At 43.5% G+C, this 23,308-nt stretch overlaps 1 protein-coding gene across 1 annotated transcript in view; it reads right to left on the bottom strand.

The window, feature by feature from the left end:
- Positions 1-254: 254 nt before the first annotated feature.
- Positions 255-23,308, bottom strand: part of LOC141173595 (uncharacterized) — a 67,083-nt gene continuing 44,029 nt past the window's right edge. The window contains exon 15 of the mRNA XM_073657894.1: positions 255-308. Within this exon, the coding sequence (XP_073513995.1) occupies positions 255-308 (54 nt within the window). The remainder of the gene's footprint in view (positions 309-23,308) is intronic.

Genomic DNA, 23,308 nt, shown 5'->3' with positions numbered 1-23,308 from the left:
CCAGCCTGGTTGAAGGTGCCCATAGAAACACTACCAGCCCATACACACACATCCAGTCCTTTGCTACTATATACACTATACTGCCAAAACTATGGGGACCTTCCCCTTCTAATAATTAGGTTTAGGACTTTCAGCCACATCCATTGCCAACAGGCGCATAAACTCAAGCACACAGTCAGGCAGTTTCCATAGACAAATTTTGGGATCTGATTTATGGTAGTGGAAGATTTTATAGAAAGGTGGAGGGCAAAGAACTATTGGAAACTAATACCTGAATGTTCGTGACCTTGACTTTCCAAATATGAATCCTTTAAGGAAAAAGAATATCTTAAATTAGAAAACATTTCTTCATTGTATTTTTTAATAACAAAACTGCATTTACAGCATAAAATGTGCACAGTTTCCTTAATTAGAGATTCTGTGTCTTAGGCCACGGCCCCACTATCAGTATATGATCAGTATTCGGTCAGTATTTTTTCTCAGGAGTGAGTGATAAATGCAGAATTAGTGACTTGTTTCTATTATACCTTTTCTCTGATTGTTCCTCACCTGGTTTTGGCTCCCACTCCTGAGAAAAAATACTGACCAAATACTGATAGTGGGGTTTTGGCCTTAGGGAATGTTTAACCCTGCTCTGTTATATTGAGCCGTAGGAGCCGGGCAGTTCCCGGGAGTAGTGCAGGCGCAGGAGCTGTGCAGAGCGTTATTACTTGTTACTTGTGGGTGTCATTGTATTATGCAATCAACACCCGCTCTATCCCTGGGATCGGAGACAATGCTGATCCTGAGCTATTTAACCCCTTATTACCCCTCCAATTCTCAATATGCTGCAACACTGCAGTAGTGCACCACAATCAGATTTAGTGCTGTCTGTTTCTATCTGTGATGATGAGCTGTATGTCCTGACCTGCTATCCGTAGGCTGGAAAACCCTAAAATATATGCTATTTACTCTGCCCTCAACTTTTACAGTCTCTGCGATAGTCGCCCCCCACCCCCAATTGGCTGCACTAAACTATGTGATGTGATAGTCTCAAGGCTTTAGGAGAAGTCTGCGCAGCCGTGCCTGACGTGATGTGAGCCCGATCTCTGGCTGATGCTATGTTTGGCAATGGACGAAATGGTGCCAGGCATTATTTTATCAATTTGCATGAACTAAATTGCAAACATTTTTGAATTTGCCATGCTCCCTGAGGAATTAAAATATGCAAATACCCTTTTCAGAGAGGAAGAGGACAGGGTCTCTACTGTAAACTATTGGAAGTAGCAATCCTAACAGTCAATATTGACCCTTTAAAGGGCCTTGCCACATGACCTAGGATAAGAAGACAATCCAGAAACTCCATTTCCAGACAGTCTGTCAGAGGTCTCTCATCCAGCCACACCAGTTCTCCTGCTTTGCACTGATGAAAGGCAAACACCTCTAAACACATGTCGGCAATTGGCTTCTTCTCCTAGGTGTAGGGGTTTTACTCACTTGAGTGCAACGGGAGGAAAACAGGAGGCATGTTCCTTTAAAAGTTCTTGTGGTTTTATTGCTTCATAAACCCAGAAGTCAAGCAGAAAAGCAAAGTAAATGTCCTTAGCAGGACTCTGCTCACTCAGGCCTATGTGGCACACAGGCTGGGGTAGCGCCCAGTATCCTGGCTTGGTCTGAAGACAAATATACACAGGAGGCCGTCTCCCTCCAAAAAAGCAGACCATGTGCCAAAAAACGGCCTCCATTTTATAGGCTGCCATCTCTGTGACACATACCTCCCATCGACTACGTGACCATTATGCCACCTTACATACGTTGCCCCTCTGCCTAAAGCCATAGGGCTTGGCACCTTCTACTACCAGACAGGGCATTCTCGAGAGGGCATTGGCATTACCATGTAACTTCCCTGCTCTATGTTCTACATGGAAGTGGAAGTTCTGTAGGGCTAAAAACCAGAGGGTGACCCTGGCATTTTTACCCTTTGTTTCCCTCATCCATCTTAGTGGGACATGGTCGGATACTAATCTAAATTTTTGACCTAAAAGATAATACCGTAAGGTGTCCACCGCCCACTTTATGGCCAATCACTCCTTCTCTATGACCAAATAATTTTTCTCCCAGGAGGACAGCTTCCTACTCAGGTAGAGGGCAGGGTGCTCCTCCCCGTGTATCTCCTGGGAAAGGACTGCTCCCAAACCAAAATCTGAGGCATCTGTCTGGAGTATAAACTCTTTCTTGAAGTCCGGGGCAACAAGGACCGGTTGCCTACACAGAGCCACTTTCATCTCTTGAAAGGCCGTCTCCGCCTCTGCAGTCCACTTGGCCATGGCTGATTTTGTCCCTTTAAGGAGGTCAGTCAGGGGTGCGGCCATCATGGCAAAGTTTTGAATGAACCTCCTGTAGTTTCTCACGATTCCCAGAAAGGCTCTGACTTGCTTTTTCTATAGCGGTCTTGGACAATTTTGGATTGCTTCCACTTTAGTAATTTGGGGTTTTATCTATGCACTATATATCCAAAGTACTTGGCTTTTTCTTTCCCCATGGCACATTTCTTCGGGTTTATTGAAAACCCCACCTTCCTCAGAGCATCAAACACCGCCTGGACCTTTTCCAGATGACTCTCCCAGTCTGGGCTGAAGATAACATAAGATAATATCGTTCATATATGCTGCGGCATATTTCTTATGGGATGCAAAGATGCGATCCATGGCTCTCTGGAAGGTTGCAGGGGCCCCCCTGCAGTAAAAACGGCTTCCGGACATACTGGAAGCATCCGTCTGGCGTAGAAAATGTAGTCTTCTCTTTGGCTTCCTGGCCCATGGGGATCTGCCAATATCCCTTCGTCAGATTTAAGGTGGTTATGTACCTTGCTGGCCCAAGACTCTCGATCAGCTCATCGACGTGTGGCATGGGATATGCATCGAATTTGGAGACCTCATTCAACTTCCGATAGTCGTTGCAGAATCTCCACTCACCATTGGACTTTGGGACCAAGGCGATCAGGCTCGACCAACCGCTCTTGGATTCTTCAATGACACTGAGCTTCAGTAAACGAGCCACCTCTTTGGAGATCAACTCTCTTCGGGCCTCAGGTATACCATAGGGCTTCAAGTTCACCAGCACATGTGGCTCCGTCAGAACCTCGTGTGCTATGATCCTTGTGCAGCCTGGGAATTACAAGAACAGATCCCAGTTCTTCTGCAGCAACTCCCTACACTGCTGTTTCTGGGCCTTCGTTAGCATTCCCGCTATTGCGACTCGTCCAACGTCACCTTCTGGCTTGCCCAGCAAGCATGGACCTTCCACTGCCTCTCCGTCTTTCCACGGCTTGATGAGGTTGATGTGGTATATCTGGTACGGCTTACATCGTCCCGAATGATGAACCTTGTAGTTCACTTCACCCACTTTTTCCATCACCTCATACGGCCCTTGCAACTTGGTCAAAAACTTACTCTCCATCGTAGAAATTAGCATGAGGAATCGATTTCCCGGATTGAATTGCCTCACTCTGGCTGACCAGTGGTAGACCCTGGCTTGAGCTTCTTGTGCCTTGAGGAGATATTGTTTTACGATGGGCATCACCTTCGCAATCCTCTCCTGCATCAGAGCGATGTGCTCGATGACGCTCCTGTGGGGCGTGACCTCGGCTTCCCAGGTTTCCTTTGCGACATCCAGGAGACCCCGTGGATGTCAGCCAAACAGGAGTTCGAATGACGAGAACCCTGTAGAGGCCTGTCGAACGACTCTGATAGAGAAAAACAGATATGGTAGGAGACAGTCCCAGTCTCTGCCGTCCCTTTCTATTGCCTTCCTCAGCATACTCTTCAGAGTCTTGTTAAATCTTTCGACAATATCATCTGTCTGAGGATGGTATACTGAAGTCCTCAGTTGGGAGATTTGCAGGACTTTGCATGACTCCCTCATCACCTTGCTCATAAAGAGAGTTCCCTGGTCGGTCAGGATCTCCTTTGGTAAGCTTGTTCGGGAAAAAATGTGGACCAACTCACAGGCTATACTCTTTGCGGAGGAGTTTTTCAGTGGAATCGCTTCAGGATAGCATGTGGCATAGTCCGGGATAACCAATATATATTGTTGCCCACGAGCAGATTTAACCAGGGGACCAACCAAGTCCATAGCAATTCTCTCAAACGGCACTTCAATAATGGGCAATGGCACAAGGGGACTTTGAAAGTAAGAGGTGGAGGTGGTTAACTGGCACGTAGGGCAAGACCTGCAATGCTTCAATATTTCCTGGTGACATCCGAGCCAATAGAACCTCTGCACGATCCGTTCCTCGTTTTTTCCACTCCCAGATGTCCCCCAAAGACATGTGAATGGGCCATGTCCAACACTTTCCGTCTATAGGGGTCTGGCACTATTAACTTCTCCACACGCTCCTCCCTCACTTTCGTGACCCGGTACAACTCCCCACTCATCATAAAATGGGAAAACCTTGTGTCAGCCCCCGGCTTCTGTGCAACCCCATTTATGACGGTGACATTATTAAAGGCTTCCTTCAGAGTTAGGTCCCCATGTTGGGCAGACCCAAAATTCTCGCTGGTCACCCCTAACTCCCGAATGTCAGACTCAGGGGGCACTTCCTCCTCCTCCCCCACAAAGACACAAAAGGGAAACCTGTCTGACTCTGGGTGCGGTGATACCTCATCAGGGTTAACTGGTTTCTTATCTGAGCCAGGGAACCCGGAACCCTTCCCCCACAGATCCCAAAACAAACAAAAGCCCCAGCCTATAATACTAGGGTGCAACAAGGCCTGAACGACGCCAACCTTGTGGGACTCAGTACCGTGGGCCATTTCAATGTCCCCTCTGGCCATAGGATAGTCCTTAGCATCACCATGATTGTACTGAATGCGGGTTTTCCCTGGGATAATTTGGAGAGGAAGAGTGGCCCTCACAAGGGTCACCAGACTCCCGGAGTCTAGCAGTGCTGTTACCTTTCTTCCGTTCACCTTAGTGGGACAAGCTTGAGGCCCCTCGCTGGGTGGACAATTCACACTACAGGCTGGATAAGCATAATATGAACAACGGCATCCTGTGCTGCAGTCCATAGGCTCAGGGGTCAGGGGACAACGGGCGGCTATATTGCCTGGCCCGTGGCACCTCCAGCAAACAACATCACCCATAGTGAAGTTGGGCACCACCTCCCTCGCCCCTTTGAACCTTGGACACCCCACACCCTTTTCGGCATACCCCCCCTGTTGGGACCCCCAGTATGGAGTGGGCTTCCTTCCCAAGGAACCTTCAGTCCCCGGTATCTCTCTATCAGTCCGACCAGTTCAACCACATTCCGGGGATCACCCTGGGCAACCCAAGTCTGTATGGGCCTCGGCAGGATGTGCACAAACCGGTCCATCACCACCCGCTCTACCATCTGCGCAGGCGTAGAGGACTCCGGCTGCAGCCACTTCTGGACCAGGTGCAACAGGTAAAACATTTGGGAGCGAGGTGGTTTGTCCCGGTGATATGCCCAGTGGTGAACCCATGCGCCCTGATAGTCACTGTTACCCCCAAGCGCGCGATAATCTCAGTTTTTAACTTGCCATACTCTTTGGCATCCTGCAAAGCTAAATCATAGTACACCTTCTGGGGCTATCCCGTCAAATACGGCACCAGTATCTCTGCCCACTGCTCTGGTGGAAGTTTCTCCCTCTCTGCGACCCTTTCAAACATCGTCAGGAAGGCCTCAACGTCATCCCCCGGGGTCATTTTCTCCAAAGTCCATCTTACCGCCTTCCAGACATGGGTGTCATCAGCCGGACTTGGGGTTGGGGCGCTCGTCTTGTCCTGGATGGCGGTTGCCAGAAGCTGCATGTGCTGCTGTTGTTCCTGCTGCTGCTGAATCTGCTGTAACAACAACCGGTTGGTCTCCTGCTGCTGCTGCGACTGGACCAGGTGTTTCAGCAGGTCCTCCATTTTGTCTGGCTTGCGACAGACTTCACCCAGGACATGCAGTCCTTCCTGTAGTTGTCACATGTCTCTTCTGGGAATGCTGCCCGCATTCTCCACCAATTGTAGGGGTTTCACTCACATGGATGAGATGGGAGGAAAACAGGAGGCATGTTCCTTTAAAAGTTCATGTGGGTTTATTGCTTCATAAACCCAGAAGCCAAATAGAAAATCAAACCATTAGCCACCTTACATAGGTCATGTGATAAGGCCTTTTATAGGATTATAGGTGATCCTAATATTGACTTTTAGGATCACTCCTCTGTATAGATGGCAATAGAGTTCATATCTTCTTTTTCTTTGAAGGCATCATAAAATTATTATTAAATGTATGTAAAGAGGTCAAATCCAATCAAATGGCTAGAATAAATTTTCTAGATAAAACTAACATAAATGCTGTACATCAGCTCTCTACAGCAAAATGAGAATATATCTAATTCTGACAACCTCTGATGAGAATTTGTTTTAGGGCTTTGGTGAAACAGTTGCAAAACAGGGGCGGACCTACCGTCAGTGCAGCCGGTGCAACTGAACCGGGGCCTGTTGGTACAGGGGGGACCTTGTTGGTCAGGTAATATTGAGGGCAATCTGGCCTGCTTCTCGGAGCCCCAGGCTCCGGGGGGCCCACAGCCAGATTGCCCTCTCTTGTGCGGCGGGCAGGAAGCGATCCCTCCAGCTCTGCTGCCATCAGGAGGCAAATGGCAGCGGAGCAGAGGGATCAGTCATCTGCTTCCTGCCCAGCACTTCCTCCCTGACACAGGACCGCACTGCTTGATGATGTCATCATGCAGCGCGAGCCTGTGTCAGAGCGAAAGTTGCCAGCACCAGAGGAGGATGCTGCGGGGGAGCGTGCGTAGAGGTAAGTTGTGTTTTTATTTGATTTTTTACTTTTTTTGTACTGAAACGCTGGGGAGACAGGAGAATGAGGGGAGGTGGGGGAGAGCAATGATGCGGATGGGGAGAGCAATGATGGGGCTGGTGGTTATGGGGAGAGCAATGATGAGGATGGTGCCGATGGGGAGAGCAATGATGAGGATGGTGGTGATGGGGAGAGCAATGATGGGGATGGTGGCGATGGGGAGAGCAATGATGGGGATGGTGGCGATGGGGAGAGCAATGATGGGGATGGTGGCGATGGGGAGAGAAATGATGGGGATGGTGACGACGGGGAGAGCAATGATGGGGCTGGTGGCGATGGGGAGAGCAATGATGGGGAGATCAATGATGAGGATGGTGGTGATGGGGAGAGCAATGATGGGGATAGTGGCGATGGGGAGAGCAATGATGAGGATGGTGGTGATGGGGAGAGCAATGATGGGGATTGTGGTGATGGGGAGAGCAATGATGGAGATGGTGGGGATGGCGAGAGCAATGATGGGGTTGGTGGCGATGGGGAGAGCAATGGTGGGCATGGTGGTGATGGGGAGAGCAATGATGGGGATTGTGGAGATGGGGAGAGCAATGATGGGGTTGCTGGCAATAGGGAGAGCAATGATGGGGATGGTGGTGATGGAGAAAGCAATGATGGTGCTGGTGGCGATGGGGAGAGCAATAATGAGGCTGGTGGCGATGGGGAGAGCAATGATGGGGATGGTGGAGATAGGGAGAGCAATGATGAGGATGGTGGGGATGGGGAGAGCAATGATGAGGCTGGGGAGAGCAATGATGGGGTTGCTGGGACAGAGCAATGATGGGGTGCTGGGACAGAGCAATGATGGGGTGCTCGGAGAGAACAATGACAGGGTGCAGGGAGAGAGCAATGATGGAGGTGCTGGGAGAGAGCAATGATGGGGGTGCTGGGAGAGATGATGGGGTGCTGAGAGAGCAATGATAGGTTGCTGGAAGAGAGCAATGACGGGGGTGCTGGGTGAGAGCAATGATGGGGTGCTGGGAGAGCAATGATGGGGGTGCTGGGAGAGAGCAATGATGGGGTGCTGGGAGAGAGCAATGACAGGGGTTGCGAGGAGAGAGCAATGAAGGGGGGGCTGGGTGAGAGCAATGATGATGGTGCTGGGACAGAACAATGATGGGGGTGCTGGGACAGAGCAATGATGGGGTGCTGGGAGAGAGCAATGATGGGGGTTTCATTTTGCTTGTACTGTAAAGCCTTGTATATTTTCCTTGAGCACATAGCCTTACAGTTAATTGGGGAGAGTCACAGAGACTGAATAATTTATATTATTGGCTGGTGGAGATTATAGTTAATGGGGGAACCGTGCTGCTTATCACTTTATATTTTGATTACTAAGTGGCTAATAGTATATTAATGGGAGGGATACATATCTGTACTCAGGGATGCAATGTGGGGGAGACACATGTATGTATACAATATATGTGACCTTGTTATTTTCTAGGCTGAAGATCATCGTGACAAGACGAATTGTGGCTGGGAGATGTCGACATGAAGGTCTGACCAGATGGAGAAGAAACAGTAGAAACCGACTCTGATCAGATGAGACGTCAGCGGTAGGTTCATGGGATGTTAATATTATTCTGTATCTGCACTGTGTGACTTGGAGTGATAATTATTGATGGGTGAGCACTAAAATGCGAGGGTGCTCGTTGCTCGGATCGAGCACATTGGAATACTCGAGTGCTCTATACGAGCAACGAGCCCAATGTAAGCCTAGGGGAAACTCAAGCATTTTTCAGGCGGCTCCCCCCGGCGGTCTGCAGAGGGCCTGAAAATTGCCCAAATCGATGGGAACAGTGCTCAAATGGCATAGGAACAGCAGAACAGCATGGGGAAGACCCCTGGAAGCATTTCTGACTCTCAGGTCACTGCTGTCAACAATGTTGTCAGAGGTATTACGCCCCTTTTACGGACTCACAATAAAACATACAAAAACTAAACCAAAATGGATTTTCCTGGGAAATATGTTAAAGAACATCCTTTCCAGGGTAATGACTTGTATATAAGGTAAAATAAGTAACCAAAAATAAAAATACTCTTCCACACCATAGGCTATGTTCACACGTTGCGTTTTTGATGCGTTTTTGCACTTTTGCATTGCTTTCAACTGTGACAAATGCATTCACCGGGAAATGTAATTTTAACATTTTACAACCTTATCTGGCCATGTGGTGTGTGACACATTATCAGACACATTCTGTTTCATTTATGAAGGAGGGACTCTGAAAGTCACAAAGCTTATTTTTATAGGGCCATCAGGTGGCCTTTATTATTCTTAAAGGGTCAGCATTCGGCCCTCACTATTCTTAGAGAGCCATCAGCCGGCTATGCTTTGTTGTTCCCATTACTAAAGAGTGGGTCTCCTATAATGTTATTACGTATGCAGTGAGTGGCAAAATTTGGACTCACCCCAATACCCCTTCGAAAATTTGTACGCACCCCAATACCCCTTTGGAGAGACTTAGAGGAGGGCCTCCTGAAAACAATGTTCTCATTATTAGGAAGTGGGTCTCCCATACTGTTTGCCTATGCATTGAATGCAAGGGCTGCCAAAAATTTGAACCTACTCCAATGCCCCTTGGAAGAGACATAGAGGAGGGCCTCCTGAAAAAAAAATGTTACCATTATTAGGAAGTGGGTCTTCCATTGTGTTTGCCTATGCAGTGAATGCAAGGGTTGCCAAAAATTTGGAGGCACTCCATTGCCCCTTGTAATAGACGTGGAGGTCAGAGGGCCTCCTGAAAACAATGTTCCCATTATTAGGAAGTGGGTCTCCCATTGTGTTTGCCTATGCAGTGAATGCAAGGGTTGCCAAAAATTTGGAGGCACTCCAATGCCCTTTGGAAGAGACGTGGAGGTCAGAGGGCCTCCTGAAAACAATGTACTGATTATTAGGAAGTGGGTCTCCCATTGTGTTTGCCTATGCAGTGAATGCAAGGGTTGCCAAAAATTTGGAGGCACTCCAATGCCCCTTGGAAGAAACTTGGAGGTCGGAGGGCCTCCTGAAAACAGTGTTCCCATTATTAGGAAGTGGATCTCCCATTGTGTTTGCCTATGCAGTGAATGCAAAGGTTGCCAAAAATTGGGAGGCATTCCAATGCCCCTTGGAAGAGACGTAGAGGGCCTCATGAAAAAATGTGGAGGCACTCCAATGCCCCTTGGAATAGACGTGGAGGTCAGAGAGCCTCCTGAAAACAATGTTCCCATTATTAGGAAGTGGGTCTCCCATTGTGTTTGCCTATGCAGTGAATGCAAGGGCTGCCAAAAATTGAGAGGCACTTCAATGCCCTTTGGAAAAGACATGGAGGAGAGCCTCATAATAAAATGTTCCCATTAGAAAGGAGCAGGCCTCCTATACTTGTATTGCCCATGCACTAAGTATATGGGCTGACAAACATTTACCCTGGGGGGTATACATGAACATACTGTATTAAAAAAAAATTTTTACAGGCATCATAAACACCCTTTAAAAAAATTATGTGGGTGTTGCATCATGGACCACGGTCACCCTGGTGATATGGTGGTGGAAGATGAGAATGAGGAGAAGGAGGAGGACAAGAGCAAATAGCCAAAATCAGGAAGCGTATACCCATGTGTGGGTGTGAAGAGGTGCATGGGAATACACCTCCCAAGAAAAGACACTGGATTTGAGTTTATGTTATGCTGCTATCATTCGGTGGTGTTGAGAAGTCTGGCCCAATCCAGCCCTTGTTTATTTTTATGAGTCAGCCTGTCTGTATTTTCAGTTGACAGGCGGATGCGCTTATCAGTTATAATACCACCAGCGGCACTAAAAACCCGCTCTGATAAAACGCTGGCGGCAGGGCAGGCCAGGACCTCCAAGGCGTAGAGAGCCAGTTCATTCCACGTATCCAGCTTGGATACCTACTAATTATAAGGCACAGAGGAATCACGGAGGACGTTGGTTCAGTCGGCAAGGTACTCCCTCAGCATCTTCCCAAACTTTGCACTCCTTGTGAAAGTACCCCGCGCCTCAGGGCCTGTGTAATGGGAGGGGCTGAGAAAATTCTCCCAGAACTTTGACAGTGTTCCCCTGCCTCTTCTGGACTGGAGTTATGTCTCTCTCGCCTGTACGTGTCACCAACCAGTAATGACTGTCACCGAAAATTTGAAGAACGCGAGGGTCATGGGAAAGGCAGCGTAACATAAACTCAGCCATGCGTGCCAGACTGCTAACAGGCAAGACTTCCGTGTCCTCACCAAGAGGATGACTGACCATGCTCTCCTCCTCCTCTGTGTCCTCAGGCCATCCATGCTGAACAGACTGTTTGACAGTTGTGCTGGTAGTACCGTCTATAGCGCATGAAACTCGCTCCTGTTCTTCTCCTCCTCCTCTTCTTCATTGTCACCCAATCCATGTTGGGATGAGATGAGGCTTGGCTATGTGTAATCACCCTGTATGGTTCCTTGCTTCATCTCATCGTGCTCCGCCTGCAATGCATACTCTTTGATTGTGAGCAGAGAGCGTTTCAGAAGACAGAGAAGCGAGATTCTGACGCTAATTATGGCGTCACCGCCGCTCACCATCTTGGTGGAGTCCTCAAAGTTTTGGAGGATGGTACACATGTCTGACATCCATGTCCACTCCTGAGGTCTTATGTGTGGAGTCTGAACTGAATACCGATGGCCTTGTTGATGCTGGTACTCAACAACTGCCCTCTTCTGCTTCCAAATCCTTCCCAACATCTGCAGTGTAGAGTTCCAACGCATGGGGACATCACACAGCAGTCTGTGAGCCGGAAGCTGCAAACGCTGCTCAAACACGGCAAGGGCGGCAGAAGCTGTAGGTGACTTTCTAAACTGGGCACACAGGCGGCGTACATTAACAAGAAGATTCGGCAGCTCCGGGTAGGATTTGAAAAACTGCTGAACCATGAGGTTAAGCAGATGGGCCAGCCACCAGGTTCCAGCCATTGTCACACACGACTATGTCTGGCTGTAGGTTCAGCGGTGTGAGCCACAGATCTGCCTGCTCTTTCAGAGCTGTCCACAACTCTTCAGCATTGTGTGGTTTGTCACCTAAGCATATTAGCTTCAGCACAGCCTGTTACCGCTTGGCCGAGGCAGTGCTGCAGTGCTTCCAGCTTGTGACTGATGTGGTCATTTCGGAGATGGAGGCTGAAGAGGAGGAGGAGGCTGAGGAGGATGAGGTGCAGGAGCTGTAGACTGTGGGGGCAACCCTGAATGACCTAGGGCCCGCAATCTTTGGTGTCGGGAGGACGTGCAGCAGCAGACAGAACTGGAATGGAGCCTCATGTGCTATATGCACTGCAGTCTGCTATATACACTGCCTGCCAGCCTATATACACTGCCTGCCTAATCTCTCTGCAGATGGATTAGTCCTCAGGAGGACTGTTTGTTGAGATGGATATGTGTAATATACTTCTGTTATACCTACACTACCTAATAAACAAGCAAATCTCTCCCTAGCTCAGCATCACCTCTCCCTACACTGCCTGATTCCGGAGTGACTGTGACAAACATGCCGGCGCTAGGTCTGATATAGACCTGATGACGCTGTGTGGCCAGCCAATCAATGTAATGCCACAACCAACATAGCTGCGGAATTACAGTGAGTGGCAGGCAATCCCTGCATGTTCATTTGCTCTGTAAAGAGCACCAAACATGCAGGGAGGGGACCCGAGCATCTGCCCGAGCATCTTGCAAGTACTCGGCAAGCTCCGAGCATCTCGAGTACTGAGATGCCTGGGCGAGTACCGAGTACTTGCGAGTATGCTCGCTCATCACTAGTGATAATGTTATCTGTAAAATCTCTTAGGTTGCATTCTCACATTCGTGTGAAATATCCATGAGCTGCCAGATTTTTTTATTGGATGGTCCACGGACTTGTAGAGTGTTATCGATCCATTCACACATCCGTAAAAATCTGAGAATGAGATCTGTGAGAGTCAGAGAATGTCCTGTTCTGATCCGATTTTGAGGATTAGAATAGGACATGCTCAATGCGTCAGTAAAACAAGGCAGCACACCGACACTGCACACAGATGCAGGAATGTAGCCTTATTATGTATAGCACAGTCCCTTAGTACATAGTGTACTCACTTATTATGTTTAGCACTGTCCCTTAGTACATAGTGTACTCACTTATTATGTATAGTGCTGTCCTTAGTTACATAGTTTCCTCTTGTATTATGTATAACACCCTCCTTTATTACGTACCATCCTCTCTAGTTATATATGGTGCGTTCTCTTATTATATAGCTTCCTCTGCTGTTATGTACAGTGCTGTCCCTTACATAGCGTATTCTTGTTATTTTTGTCAGTCACAGCGCCCTCTCTTTATTACATAGTCGTCTCTTGTTAGATATATAATGTCTGCTGATGGAGCAGCCGGTGACCAGAAGACCAGTCCATCAGCTCCTCCATCAGAAAAGAAGCTTTCACTGCTCCATCAGCCATCATTGCATTATATATCTAACAAGAGAGGACGCTATGTAATAAAGAACAGGGCGCTATAGATAATCCGATATGTAAGGGACGGTGCTGTACATAACAAGAGAGGGCACTGTGTAATAAGGGACGGCAATATACTGTTCATAATAAAGGAGACTATGTAAGAGGTATATATGTGTGTGTGGCTATATATACATCTGTAGCTTTGTCACCATAAAAGGTGGGGGGCCCAGACACATTTCTTGAACAGGGGCCCCAAGCAGTCAGTGTCCGCCCCTGGTGCAAAATACTGATGAAACAACAACTCTCAGCCTACCAAGCAATGGAGGGGTGATTGCCGAGTTTTAGATAGCACTTGAAATAGGCCACAAGTCACACTCATGTATAGCACAGTGCCCAGCCAACAGCCTGTTACACACCCCTACTATTCAATTAGGCGGACAGCCCGGCACTCTACCAGTGCATCACAGAGATGCAATCTCCTAGTTTACAAGGTCACTATTGATGGACCTGGCTGCACCCTGTAAAAATGTGTGACAAAAAAATATATATATTTAATCGAATAGCAGGGGTTTATGATAGGCTGTTGGCTGGGCACTGAGCTATACATGTGTGTGACTTGCGCCCTATTTCAAGCTCCATCTGTGTGCAATACTAATAAGAGGCAATCACCCCTTCCATGGATTGGTAGACAGAGAGAGCGGTCCATCAGTACTTTTTGCACCTGTGTTATCCACCCGCTTTTAGTAAGGGGGTTTGCTGCATCCTGTTTGTACATTTGCCTTTGTGACCTTGGCTGGTAAATACCATTGTCTTTTTGCTATGTTTATAATTGAATTATTTTGTGAATTTTTAAAGTAACTTTCATTTCTTAAACTGTGATTTTTATTTTACTTGAGATGAAAGCTCTGGATTTACACCCATGAACGCAGCTCTGAATTGTAGACTATAGATTAGATGTTATAAAGGGGTTAGATGTTGCGATCATTTACTTTAGTCGTCTTCCGAGCTCCTCTAAGCATTTTGTAGATGCGGAGTCTGCCGGCGAATTCCATCTTTTTAATTATGTATCAAACTGTTGATTTGGAGACTCTACTTTCTCGGGAGGCTCTGGCTATTGCAATATATTTGTAAAACCCCATAGCTGAAATTCTACACTTCAAATCCAATATACTTGGGAACAAAGACTAAATGATGTCACTGTCCAAATACCTCTGGACCCAACTGTATGTGATACAGATACTATACCAATATGTTAGACATTACCCAGCATTGGTGAGGAATGTACTTACCTCATCATTGTGTTCTGTTGGAAGACAAAATATATATATTTTTTATATTTGTATCACTCATAAGAAACACAAAGAAACATTTCCACACACTCTCTCATGAAGCTCAGCACAATCAAGCTAAAAATTACAAATATAAAAAATTAAATAAGTAACTTTTTCTAAAGGACCCAACAGTCTGCCAGAAGTTGGGTCCAAATTCATAGGTTATGTCACAGAAAGCAGTTATATATTGCTTATATTCTGATACATAAGGGCAATATTATAGTAGTTATATTCTTGTACATAGGGGCAGTATTATAGTAGTTATATTCTTGTACATAGGGGCAGTATTATAGTAGTTATATTCTTGTACATAGGGGCAGTATTATAGTAGTTATATTCTTGTACATAGGGGCAGTATTATAGTAGTTATATTCTTGTACATAGGGGCAGTATTATAGTAGTTATATTCTTGTACATAGGAGCAGTATTATAGTAGTTATATTCTTGTACATAGGGGCAGTATTATAGTAGTTATATTCTTGTACATAGGAGCAGTATTATAGTAGTTATATTCTTGTACATAGGAGCAGTATTATAGTAGTTATATTCTTGTACATAGGGGCAGTATTATAGTAGTTATATTCTTGTACATAGGGGCAGTATTATAGTAGTTATATTCTTGTACATAGGGGCAGTATTATAGTAGTTATATTCTTGTACATAGGGGCAGTATTATAGTAGTTATATTCTTGTACATAGGGGCAGTATTATAGTAGTTATATTCTTGTACATAGGGGCAGTATTATAGTAGTTATATTCTTGTACATAGGAGCAGTATTATAGTAGTTATATTCTTGTACATAGGGGGCAGTATTATAGTAGTTAAATTCTTGTACATAGGGGCAGTATTATAGTAGTTATATTCTTGTACAAAGGAGCAGTATTATAGTAGTTATATTCTTGTACATAGGGGCAGTATTATAGTAGTTATATTCTTGTACATAGGGGCAGTATTATAGTAGTTATATTCTTGTACATAGGAGCAGTATTATAGTAGTTATATTCTTGTACATAGGGGGCAGTATTATAGTAGTTAAATTCTTGTACATAGGGGCAGTATTATAGTAGTTATATTCTTGTACAAAGGAGCAGTATTATAGTAGTTATATTCTTGTACATAGGGGCAGTATTATAGTAGTTATATTCTTGTATAAAGGAACAGTATTATAGTAGTTATATTCTTGTACATAGGAGCAGTATTATAGTAGCTATACTCTTGTACATAGGGGCAGTATTATAGTAGTTATATTCTTGTACATAGGGTCAGTATTATAGTAGTTATATTCTTGTACATAGGGAGCAGTATTACAGTAGTTATATTCTTGTACATAGGGTCAGTATTATAGTAGTTATATTCTTGTATATAGGAGCAGTATTATAGTAGTTATATTCTTGTACATAGGGGCAGTATTATAGTAGTTATATTCTTGTACGTAGGAGCAGTATTATAGTAGTTATATTCTTGTACATAAGGGCAGTATTATAGTAGTTATATTCTTGTACATAGGGGGCAGTATTATAGTAGTTATATTCTTGTACACAGGAGCAGTATTATAGTAAATATATTCCTGTACATAGTGGGCAGTATTATAGCAGTTATAATCTTGTACACAGGAGCAGTATTATAGTAGTTATATTCTTGTACACAGGAGCAGTATTATAGTAGTTATATTCTTGTACATAGGAGGCAGTATTATAGTAGTTATATTCTTGTACATAGGGAGCAGTATTATAGTAGTTATATTCTTGTACATAGGGGGCAGTATTATAGTATATTCTTGTACATAGGAGCAGTATTATAGTAGTTATATTCTTGTACATAGGGGCAGTATTATAGTAGTTATGTTCTTGTACACAGGAGCAGTATTATAGTAGTTATATTCTTGTACATAGGGGCAGTATTATAGTAGTTATATTCTTGTACATAGGAGCAGTATTATAGTAATTATATTCTTGTACATAGGGGGCAGTATTATAGTAGTTATATTTTTCTACATAGGTGGCAGTATTATAGTAGTTATATTTTTATACATAGGGGCAGTATTACAGTAGTTATATTCTTGTACATAGGGGGTGGTATTATAGCAGATATATTCTTGTATATAGGAGCAGTATTATAGTAGTTATATTCTTGTTCATAGGAGCAGTATTATAGTAGTTATATTCTTGTACATAGGGGCAGTATTATAGTAGTTATATTCTTGTACATAGGGGGCAATATTATAGTAGTTATATTCTTGTACATAGGGGCAGTATTATAGTATTTATATTCTTGTACATAGGGGGCAGTATTATAGTAGTTATATTCTTGTACATAGGAGCAGTATTATAGTAGTTATATTTTGTACATAGGGCGCGGTATTATAGTAGTTATATTTTGTACATAGGGGGCAGTATTATAGTAGTTATATTCTTGTACATAGGGGGAAGTATTATAGTAGTTATATTCTTGTACATAGGAACAGTATTATAGTAGTTATATTCTTGTACATAGGAGCAGTATTATAGTAGTTATATTCTTGTGCATAGGGGGCAGTATTATAGTAGTTATATTCTTGTACACAGGAGCAGTATTATAGTAGTTATATTCTTGTACATAGGAGCAGTACTATAGTAGTTATATTCTTGTACATAGGGGCAGTATTATAGTAGCTATGTTCTTGTACACAGGAGCAGCATTATAGTAGTTATATTCTTGTACATAGGGGACAGTATTATAGTAGTTATATTCTTGTACATAGGAACAGTATTATAGTAGTTATATTCTTGTACATAGGGGGCAGTATTATAGTAGTTATACTCTTGTACATAGGGGGCAGTATTATAGTAGTTATATTCTTGTACATAGGGGCAGTATTATAGTAGTTATATTCTTGTACATAGGGGGCAGTATTATAGTAGTTATATTCTTGTACATAGGGGCAGTATTATAGTAGTTATATTCTTGTACATAGGAGCAGTATTATAGTAATTATATTCTTGTACATAAGGGGCAGTATTATAGTAGTTATATTTTTCTACATAGGGGGCAGTATTATAGTAGTTATATTTTTATACATAGGGGGCAGTATTATAGTAGTTATATTCTTGTACATAGGGGGCGGTATTATAGCAGTTATATTCTTGTATATAGGAGCAGTATTATAGTGGTTATATTCTTGTACATAGGAGCAGTATTATAGTAATTATATTCTTGTACATAGGGGCAGTATTATAGTAGTTATATTCTTGTACATAGGGGGCAGTATTATAGTAGTTATATTCTTGTACATAGGGAGCAGTATTATAGTAGTTATATTCTTGTACATAGGGGACAGTATTATAGTAGTTATATTCTTGTACATAGGGGCAGTATTATAGTAGCTATATTCTTGTACATGGGGGCAGTATTATAGTAGTTATATTCTTGTACATACGGGGCAATATTATAGTAGTTATATTCTTGTATATAGGAGCACTATTATAGTAGTTAAATTCTTGTACATAGGGGGCAGTATTATAGTAGTTATATTCTTGTACATAGAGGCAGTATTATAGTAGTTATATTCTTGTACATAGGAGCAGTATTATAGTAGTTATATTCTTGTACATAGGAGCACTATTATATTAGTTATATTCTTGTACATAGGGGTCAGTATTATAGTAGTTATGTTCTTGTACATAGGAACAGTATTATAGTAGTTATATTCTTGTACATAGGAGCAGTATTATAGTAGTTATATTCTTGTACATAGGTGGCAGTATTATAGTAGTTATATTCTTGTACATAGGGGGCAGTATTATAGTAGTTATATTCTTGTACACAGGAGCAGTATTATAGTAGTTATATTCTTGTACATAGGAGCAGTATTATAGTAGTTATATTCTTGTACACAGGAGCAGTATTATAGTAGTTATATTCTTGTACATAGGAGCAGTATTATAGTAGTTATATTCTTGTACATAGGAGCAGTATTATAGTAGTTATATTCTTGTACATAGGGGGCTGTATTACAGTAGTTATATTCTTGTACACAGGAGCAGTATTATAGTAGTTATATTCCTGTACATAGGAGCAGTATTATAGTAGTTATATTCTTGTACATAGGGGCAGTATTATAGTATTTATATTCTTGTACATAGGGGGAATTATTATAGTAGTTATATTCTTGTACATAGGAGCAATATTATAGTAGTTATATTCTTGTACACAGCAGCAGTATTATAGTAGTTATATTCTTGTACACAGGAGCAGTATTATAGTAGTTATATTCTTGTACATAGGAGCAGTAATATAGTAGCTATATTCTTGTACATAGGGGCAGTATTATAGTAGTTATGTTCTTGTACACAGGAGCAGTATTATCGTAGTTATATTCTTGTACATAGGGGCAGTATTATAGTAGTTAAATTCTTGTACATAGGAGCAGTATTATAGTAGTTATATTCTTGTACATAGGAGCAGTATTATAGTAGTTATATTCTTGTACATAGGGGCAGTATTATAGTAGTTATATTCTTGTACATAGCAGTATTATAGTAATTATATTCTTGTACATAGGGGCAGTATTATAGTAGTTATATTTTTCTACATAGGGGGCATTATTATAGTAGTTGTATTTTTATACATAGGGGGCAGTATTATAGTAGTTATATTCTTGTACAAAGGGGGCGGTGTTATAGCAGTTATATTCTTGTATATAGGAGCAGTATTATAGTAGTTATATTCTTGTACATAGGAGCAGTATTATAGTAGTTATGTTCTTGTACATAGGGGCAGTATTATAGTAGTTATATTCTTGTACATAGGGGGCAGTATTATAGTAGTTATATTCTTGTACATAGGGAGCAGTATTATAGTAGTTATATTCTTGTACATAGGGGACAGTATTATAGTAGTTATATTCTTGTACATAGGGGCAGTATTATAGTAGTTATATTCTTGTACATGGGGCAGTATTATAGTAGTTTTATTCTTGTACATACGGGGCAATATTATAGTAGTTATATTCTTGTATATAGGAGCACTATTATAGTAGTTATATTCTTGTACATAGGGGCAGTATTATAGTAGTTATATTCTTGTGCATAGAGGCAGTATTATAGTAGTTATATTCTTGTACATAGGAGCAGTATTATAGTAGTTATATTCTTGTACATAGGAGCACTATTATATTAGTTATATTCTTGTACATAGGGGCAGTATTATAGTGGTTATATTTTTGTACATAAGGGGCAGTATTATAGTAGATATATTCTTGTACATAGGGAGCAGTATTATAGTACTTATATTCTTGTACATAGAGGATGGTATTGTAACATACCTGGTGGCGGGCTTGCATGGTGCACCATCTCTCACTATGCAAGATCGCAAACTTGATCATCAGTCCAGTCTGCTAGCCTGGCTTCCTTCCATGCTGTCTGTTTGTCTCTGTTCTGACTGCTTAGGGCGGCGGCCCGGTTACTTCCTGTTTCTTGTAGCTGATGTGGGCACACCCCTAATGGGTCCTCAGCCTATTGCTGTCTGTCACTGGATATTTAAACCAGCTCCACCTGGAAACTGATGCCTGAGCAACTCTATCATTCTGTGTGCTCCTTGACTCTGAATTGCCAGGTCCTGATCAGTTTCTCCTGCCTATCCGCCTTCCTGGAGGCTGTATTTCCAGGCCTGTCTGAACATGCTCCTAGCCTGTTCGTTTCTGCCTCTGGGGGCCGTATACCCAGGCTCGTTCCTGTATTTCGCTGCAGTAACAGTTCCTATCTGAACTGTCTCATAACCTCTTACCTGTTTTGTCTCTATGTGCGTTTCCTCCTTTTTTCTGCAGTGTCTGAACCAGCACTTGGCTTTACCTAGGCTCGTTCCTGTATTTTGCTGTAGTAACAGTTCCTGTCTGAACTGTCTCCTAACCTGTTACTTGTTTTGTCTCTATGTCCATTTCCTCCCTTTTGCAGCATGGTCTGAACCAGCACTTGGCTTTACCTAGGCTCGTTCCTGTATTTTGTTGTAGTAACAGTTCCTGTCTGAACTGTCTCCTAACCTGTTACATGTTTTGTCTCTATGTCCGTTTCCTCCCTTTTGCTGCAGTGTCTGAACCAGTACTTGGCTTTACCTAGGCTCGTTCCTGTATTTCATTGCAGTACAGTTCTTGTCTGAGCTGTCTTCTAGCCTGTTGCCTGTTTTGTCTCTGTGTCCGTTTCCTCTCTTTTTCTGCAGAGTCTGTACCTGCACCTAACTCCTACTCGTTGTCGCTGTACTTCCGTTTGTGAGTTTGGAGTCCACTCGCTACTTCTTTTCAAGTACCTTGTGTGTATCTGGTTCTGCCTTTCCTTTCCAGTCTGTTCCGTGTGAACAGAACCCTGTCGCCTCTGCTCTGTCTTTGCTCACCGCTTTGGCGGTTTATCTCTGTTCTGCCTTACTTACTGCTCTGGCGGTTTCTGCCTGCTCTGCTCTGCTTTGTCCACCGCACTTGCAGTTTTGCTCTGCTCAGCCTTGTCCACCGTGCCTGCGGTTTTGCTCTGCTCAGCCTTGTCCACCGCACCTGCGGTTTCACTTGCTTAGCCTTGTCCACCGCACCTGCGGTTTCGCTCTGCTCAGCCTTGTCCACCGCACCTGCGAATTCTCTTTGCTCTGCCTTGTCCACCGCATCTGCGGTTTCGCTCTGCTCTGCCCTGTCCACCGCATCTGCGGTTTCGCTCTGCTCAGCTTTGTCCACCGCACTTGCAGTTTCGCTCTGCTCAGCCTTGTCCACTGCGCCTGCGGTTTCGCTCTGCTCAGCCTTGTCTACCGCATCTGCGGTTTCGCTCTGCTCAGCTCTGTCCACCGCACCTGCGGTTTTGCTCTGCCCTGCCTTTGCTCACCGCTCCAGGCGGTCTCGCTCTGCTCTGCCTTTGCTCACCGCTCGAAGCTGTCTCACTCTGTCCTGCCTTTGCTTACCGCTCCAGGCGATCCCGCCCTGCTCTGCTCTTGCTCACCGCTCCGGCGGCCTCGCCCTGCTCTGCTCTCGTTCACCGCTCCAGGCGGTCTCGCTCTGCTCTGCTTGTCTACCGCATCTGCGGTTCTGTTCCTGAGTCCCAGTCTGTACTGGACCTTATCCAGTCTGTGCTCCAACCTGCTAGTGCCTCCCTGTCGACACTCCAGCCGTGCTTGCCTGTACTCCCTGCCTGCATACCTGCCGTGCCTGCCTATACCCACCAGTCAGTGTGCCAGCCTAACCTGCCTGTTCCTGTATTCTCCGGTGTGGGTCAACAGCCGTGTCCAGGGTCTGTCCTGGAGTAGCACCTGGTCCCTCTGCTCGGTTCCTCCCTGGTGCACTGGCGTCGTTAGCCGTCGTGCAACCTTGGTCGGATCGGGTAGATACTTAGTTACGCCCCTCCAGGCACTCTCCGGTTCATGGTCCAGTGGGATCACTAAATTACGCACATGCCAGTCAGCCCGGGCGTGTGCATAACCGGTATTATAGTAGTTATATTTTTATACATAGGGGGCAGTATTATAGTAGTTATATTCTTGTACATAGGGGGAAGTATTATAGTAGTTATATTCTTGTACATAGGAGCAGTATTATAGTAGTTATATTCCTGTATATAGGAGCAGTATTATAGTAGTTATATTCTTGTACATATGGGCAGTATTATAGTAGTTATATTCTTGTACATCGGGAGCAGTATTATAGTAGCTATATTCTTGTACATAGGGGCAGTATTATAGTAGTTATATTCTTGTACATAGGAGCAGTATTATAGTAGTTATATTCTTGTACAAAGGGGCAGTATTATAGTAGTTATATTCCTGTACATAGGGGCAGTATTATAGTAGTTATATTCTTGTACATAGGAGCAGTATTATAGTAGTTATATTCTTGTACATAGGGGCAGTATTATAGTAGTTATATTCTAGTACATAAGATCAGTATTATAGTAGTTATATTCTTGTACATAGGAGCAGTATTATAGTAGTTATATTCGTGTACATAGGGGGCAGTATTATAGTAGTTATATTTTTGTACATAAGGGGCAGTATTATAGTAGTTATATTTTTGTACATAGGGGGCGGTATTATAGTAGTTATATTCTTTTATATAGGAGCAGTATTATAGTAGTTATATTCTTGTACATAGGAGCAGTATTATAGTAGTTATATTCTTGTACATAGGGGCAGTATTATAGTAGTTATATTCTTGTACATAGGGGGCAGTATTATAGTAGTTATATTCTTGTACATAGGAGCAGTATTATAGTAGTTATATTCTTGTACATAGGGGCAGTATTATAGTAGTTATATTCTTGTACATAGGGGGCAGTATTATATTAGTTATATTCTTGTACATAGGGGCGGTATTATAGTAGTTATATTCTTTTATATAGGAGCAGTATTATAGTAGTTATATTCTTGTACATAGGAGCAGTATTATAGTAGTTATATTCTTGTACATAGGGGCAGTATTATAGTAGTTATATTCTTGTACATAGGGGGCAGTATTATAGTAGTTATATTCTTGTACATAGGAGCAGTATTATAGTAGTTATATTCTTGTACATAGGACCAGTATTATAGTAGTTATATTCTTGTACATAGGAGCAGTATTATAGTAGTTATATTCTTGTACATAGGGGGTAGTATTATAGTAGTTATATTCTTGTACATAGGAGCAGTATTATAGTAGTTATATTCTTGTACATAGGGGGCAGTATTATAGTAGGT

Source organism: Phyllobates terribilis, unplaced genomic scaffold, assembly GCF_046119375.1.
Source record: "Phyllobates terribilis strain yellow unplaced genomic scaffold, ASM4611937v1 Scaffold_13__5_contigs__length_258822181, whole genome shotgun sequence".
In the NCBI taxonomy this organism is placed as follows: domain Eukaryota; kingdom Metazoa; phylum Chordata; class Amphibia; order Anura; family Dendrobatidae; genus Phyllobates; species Phyllobates terribilis.
The sequence above is the reverse complement of the archived record's forward strand: the minus strand, read 5'-3'. Positions and strand labels throughout refer to the sequence as shown.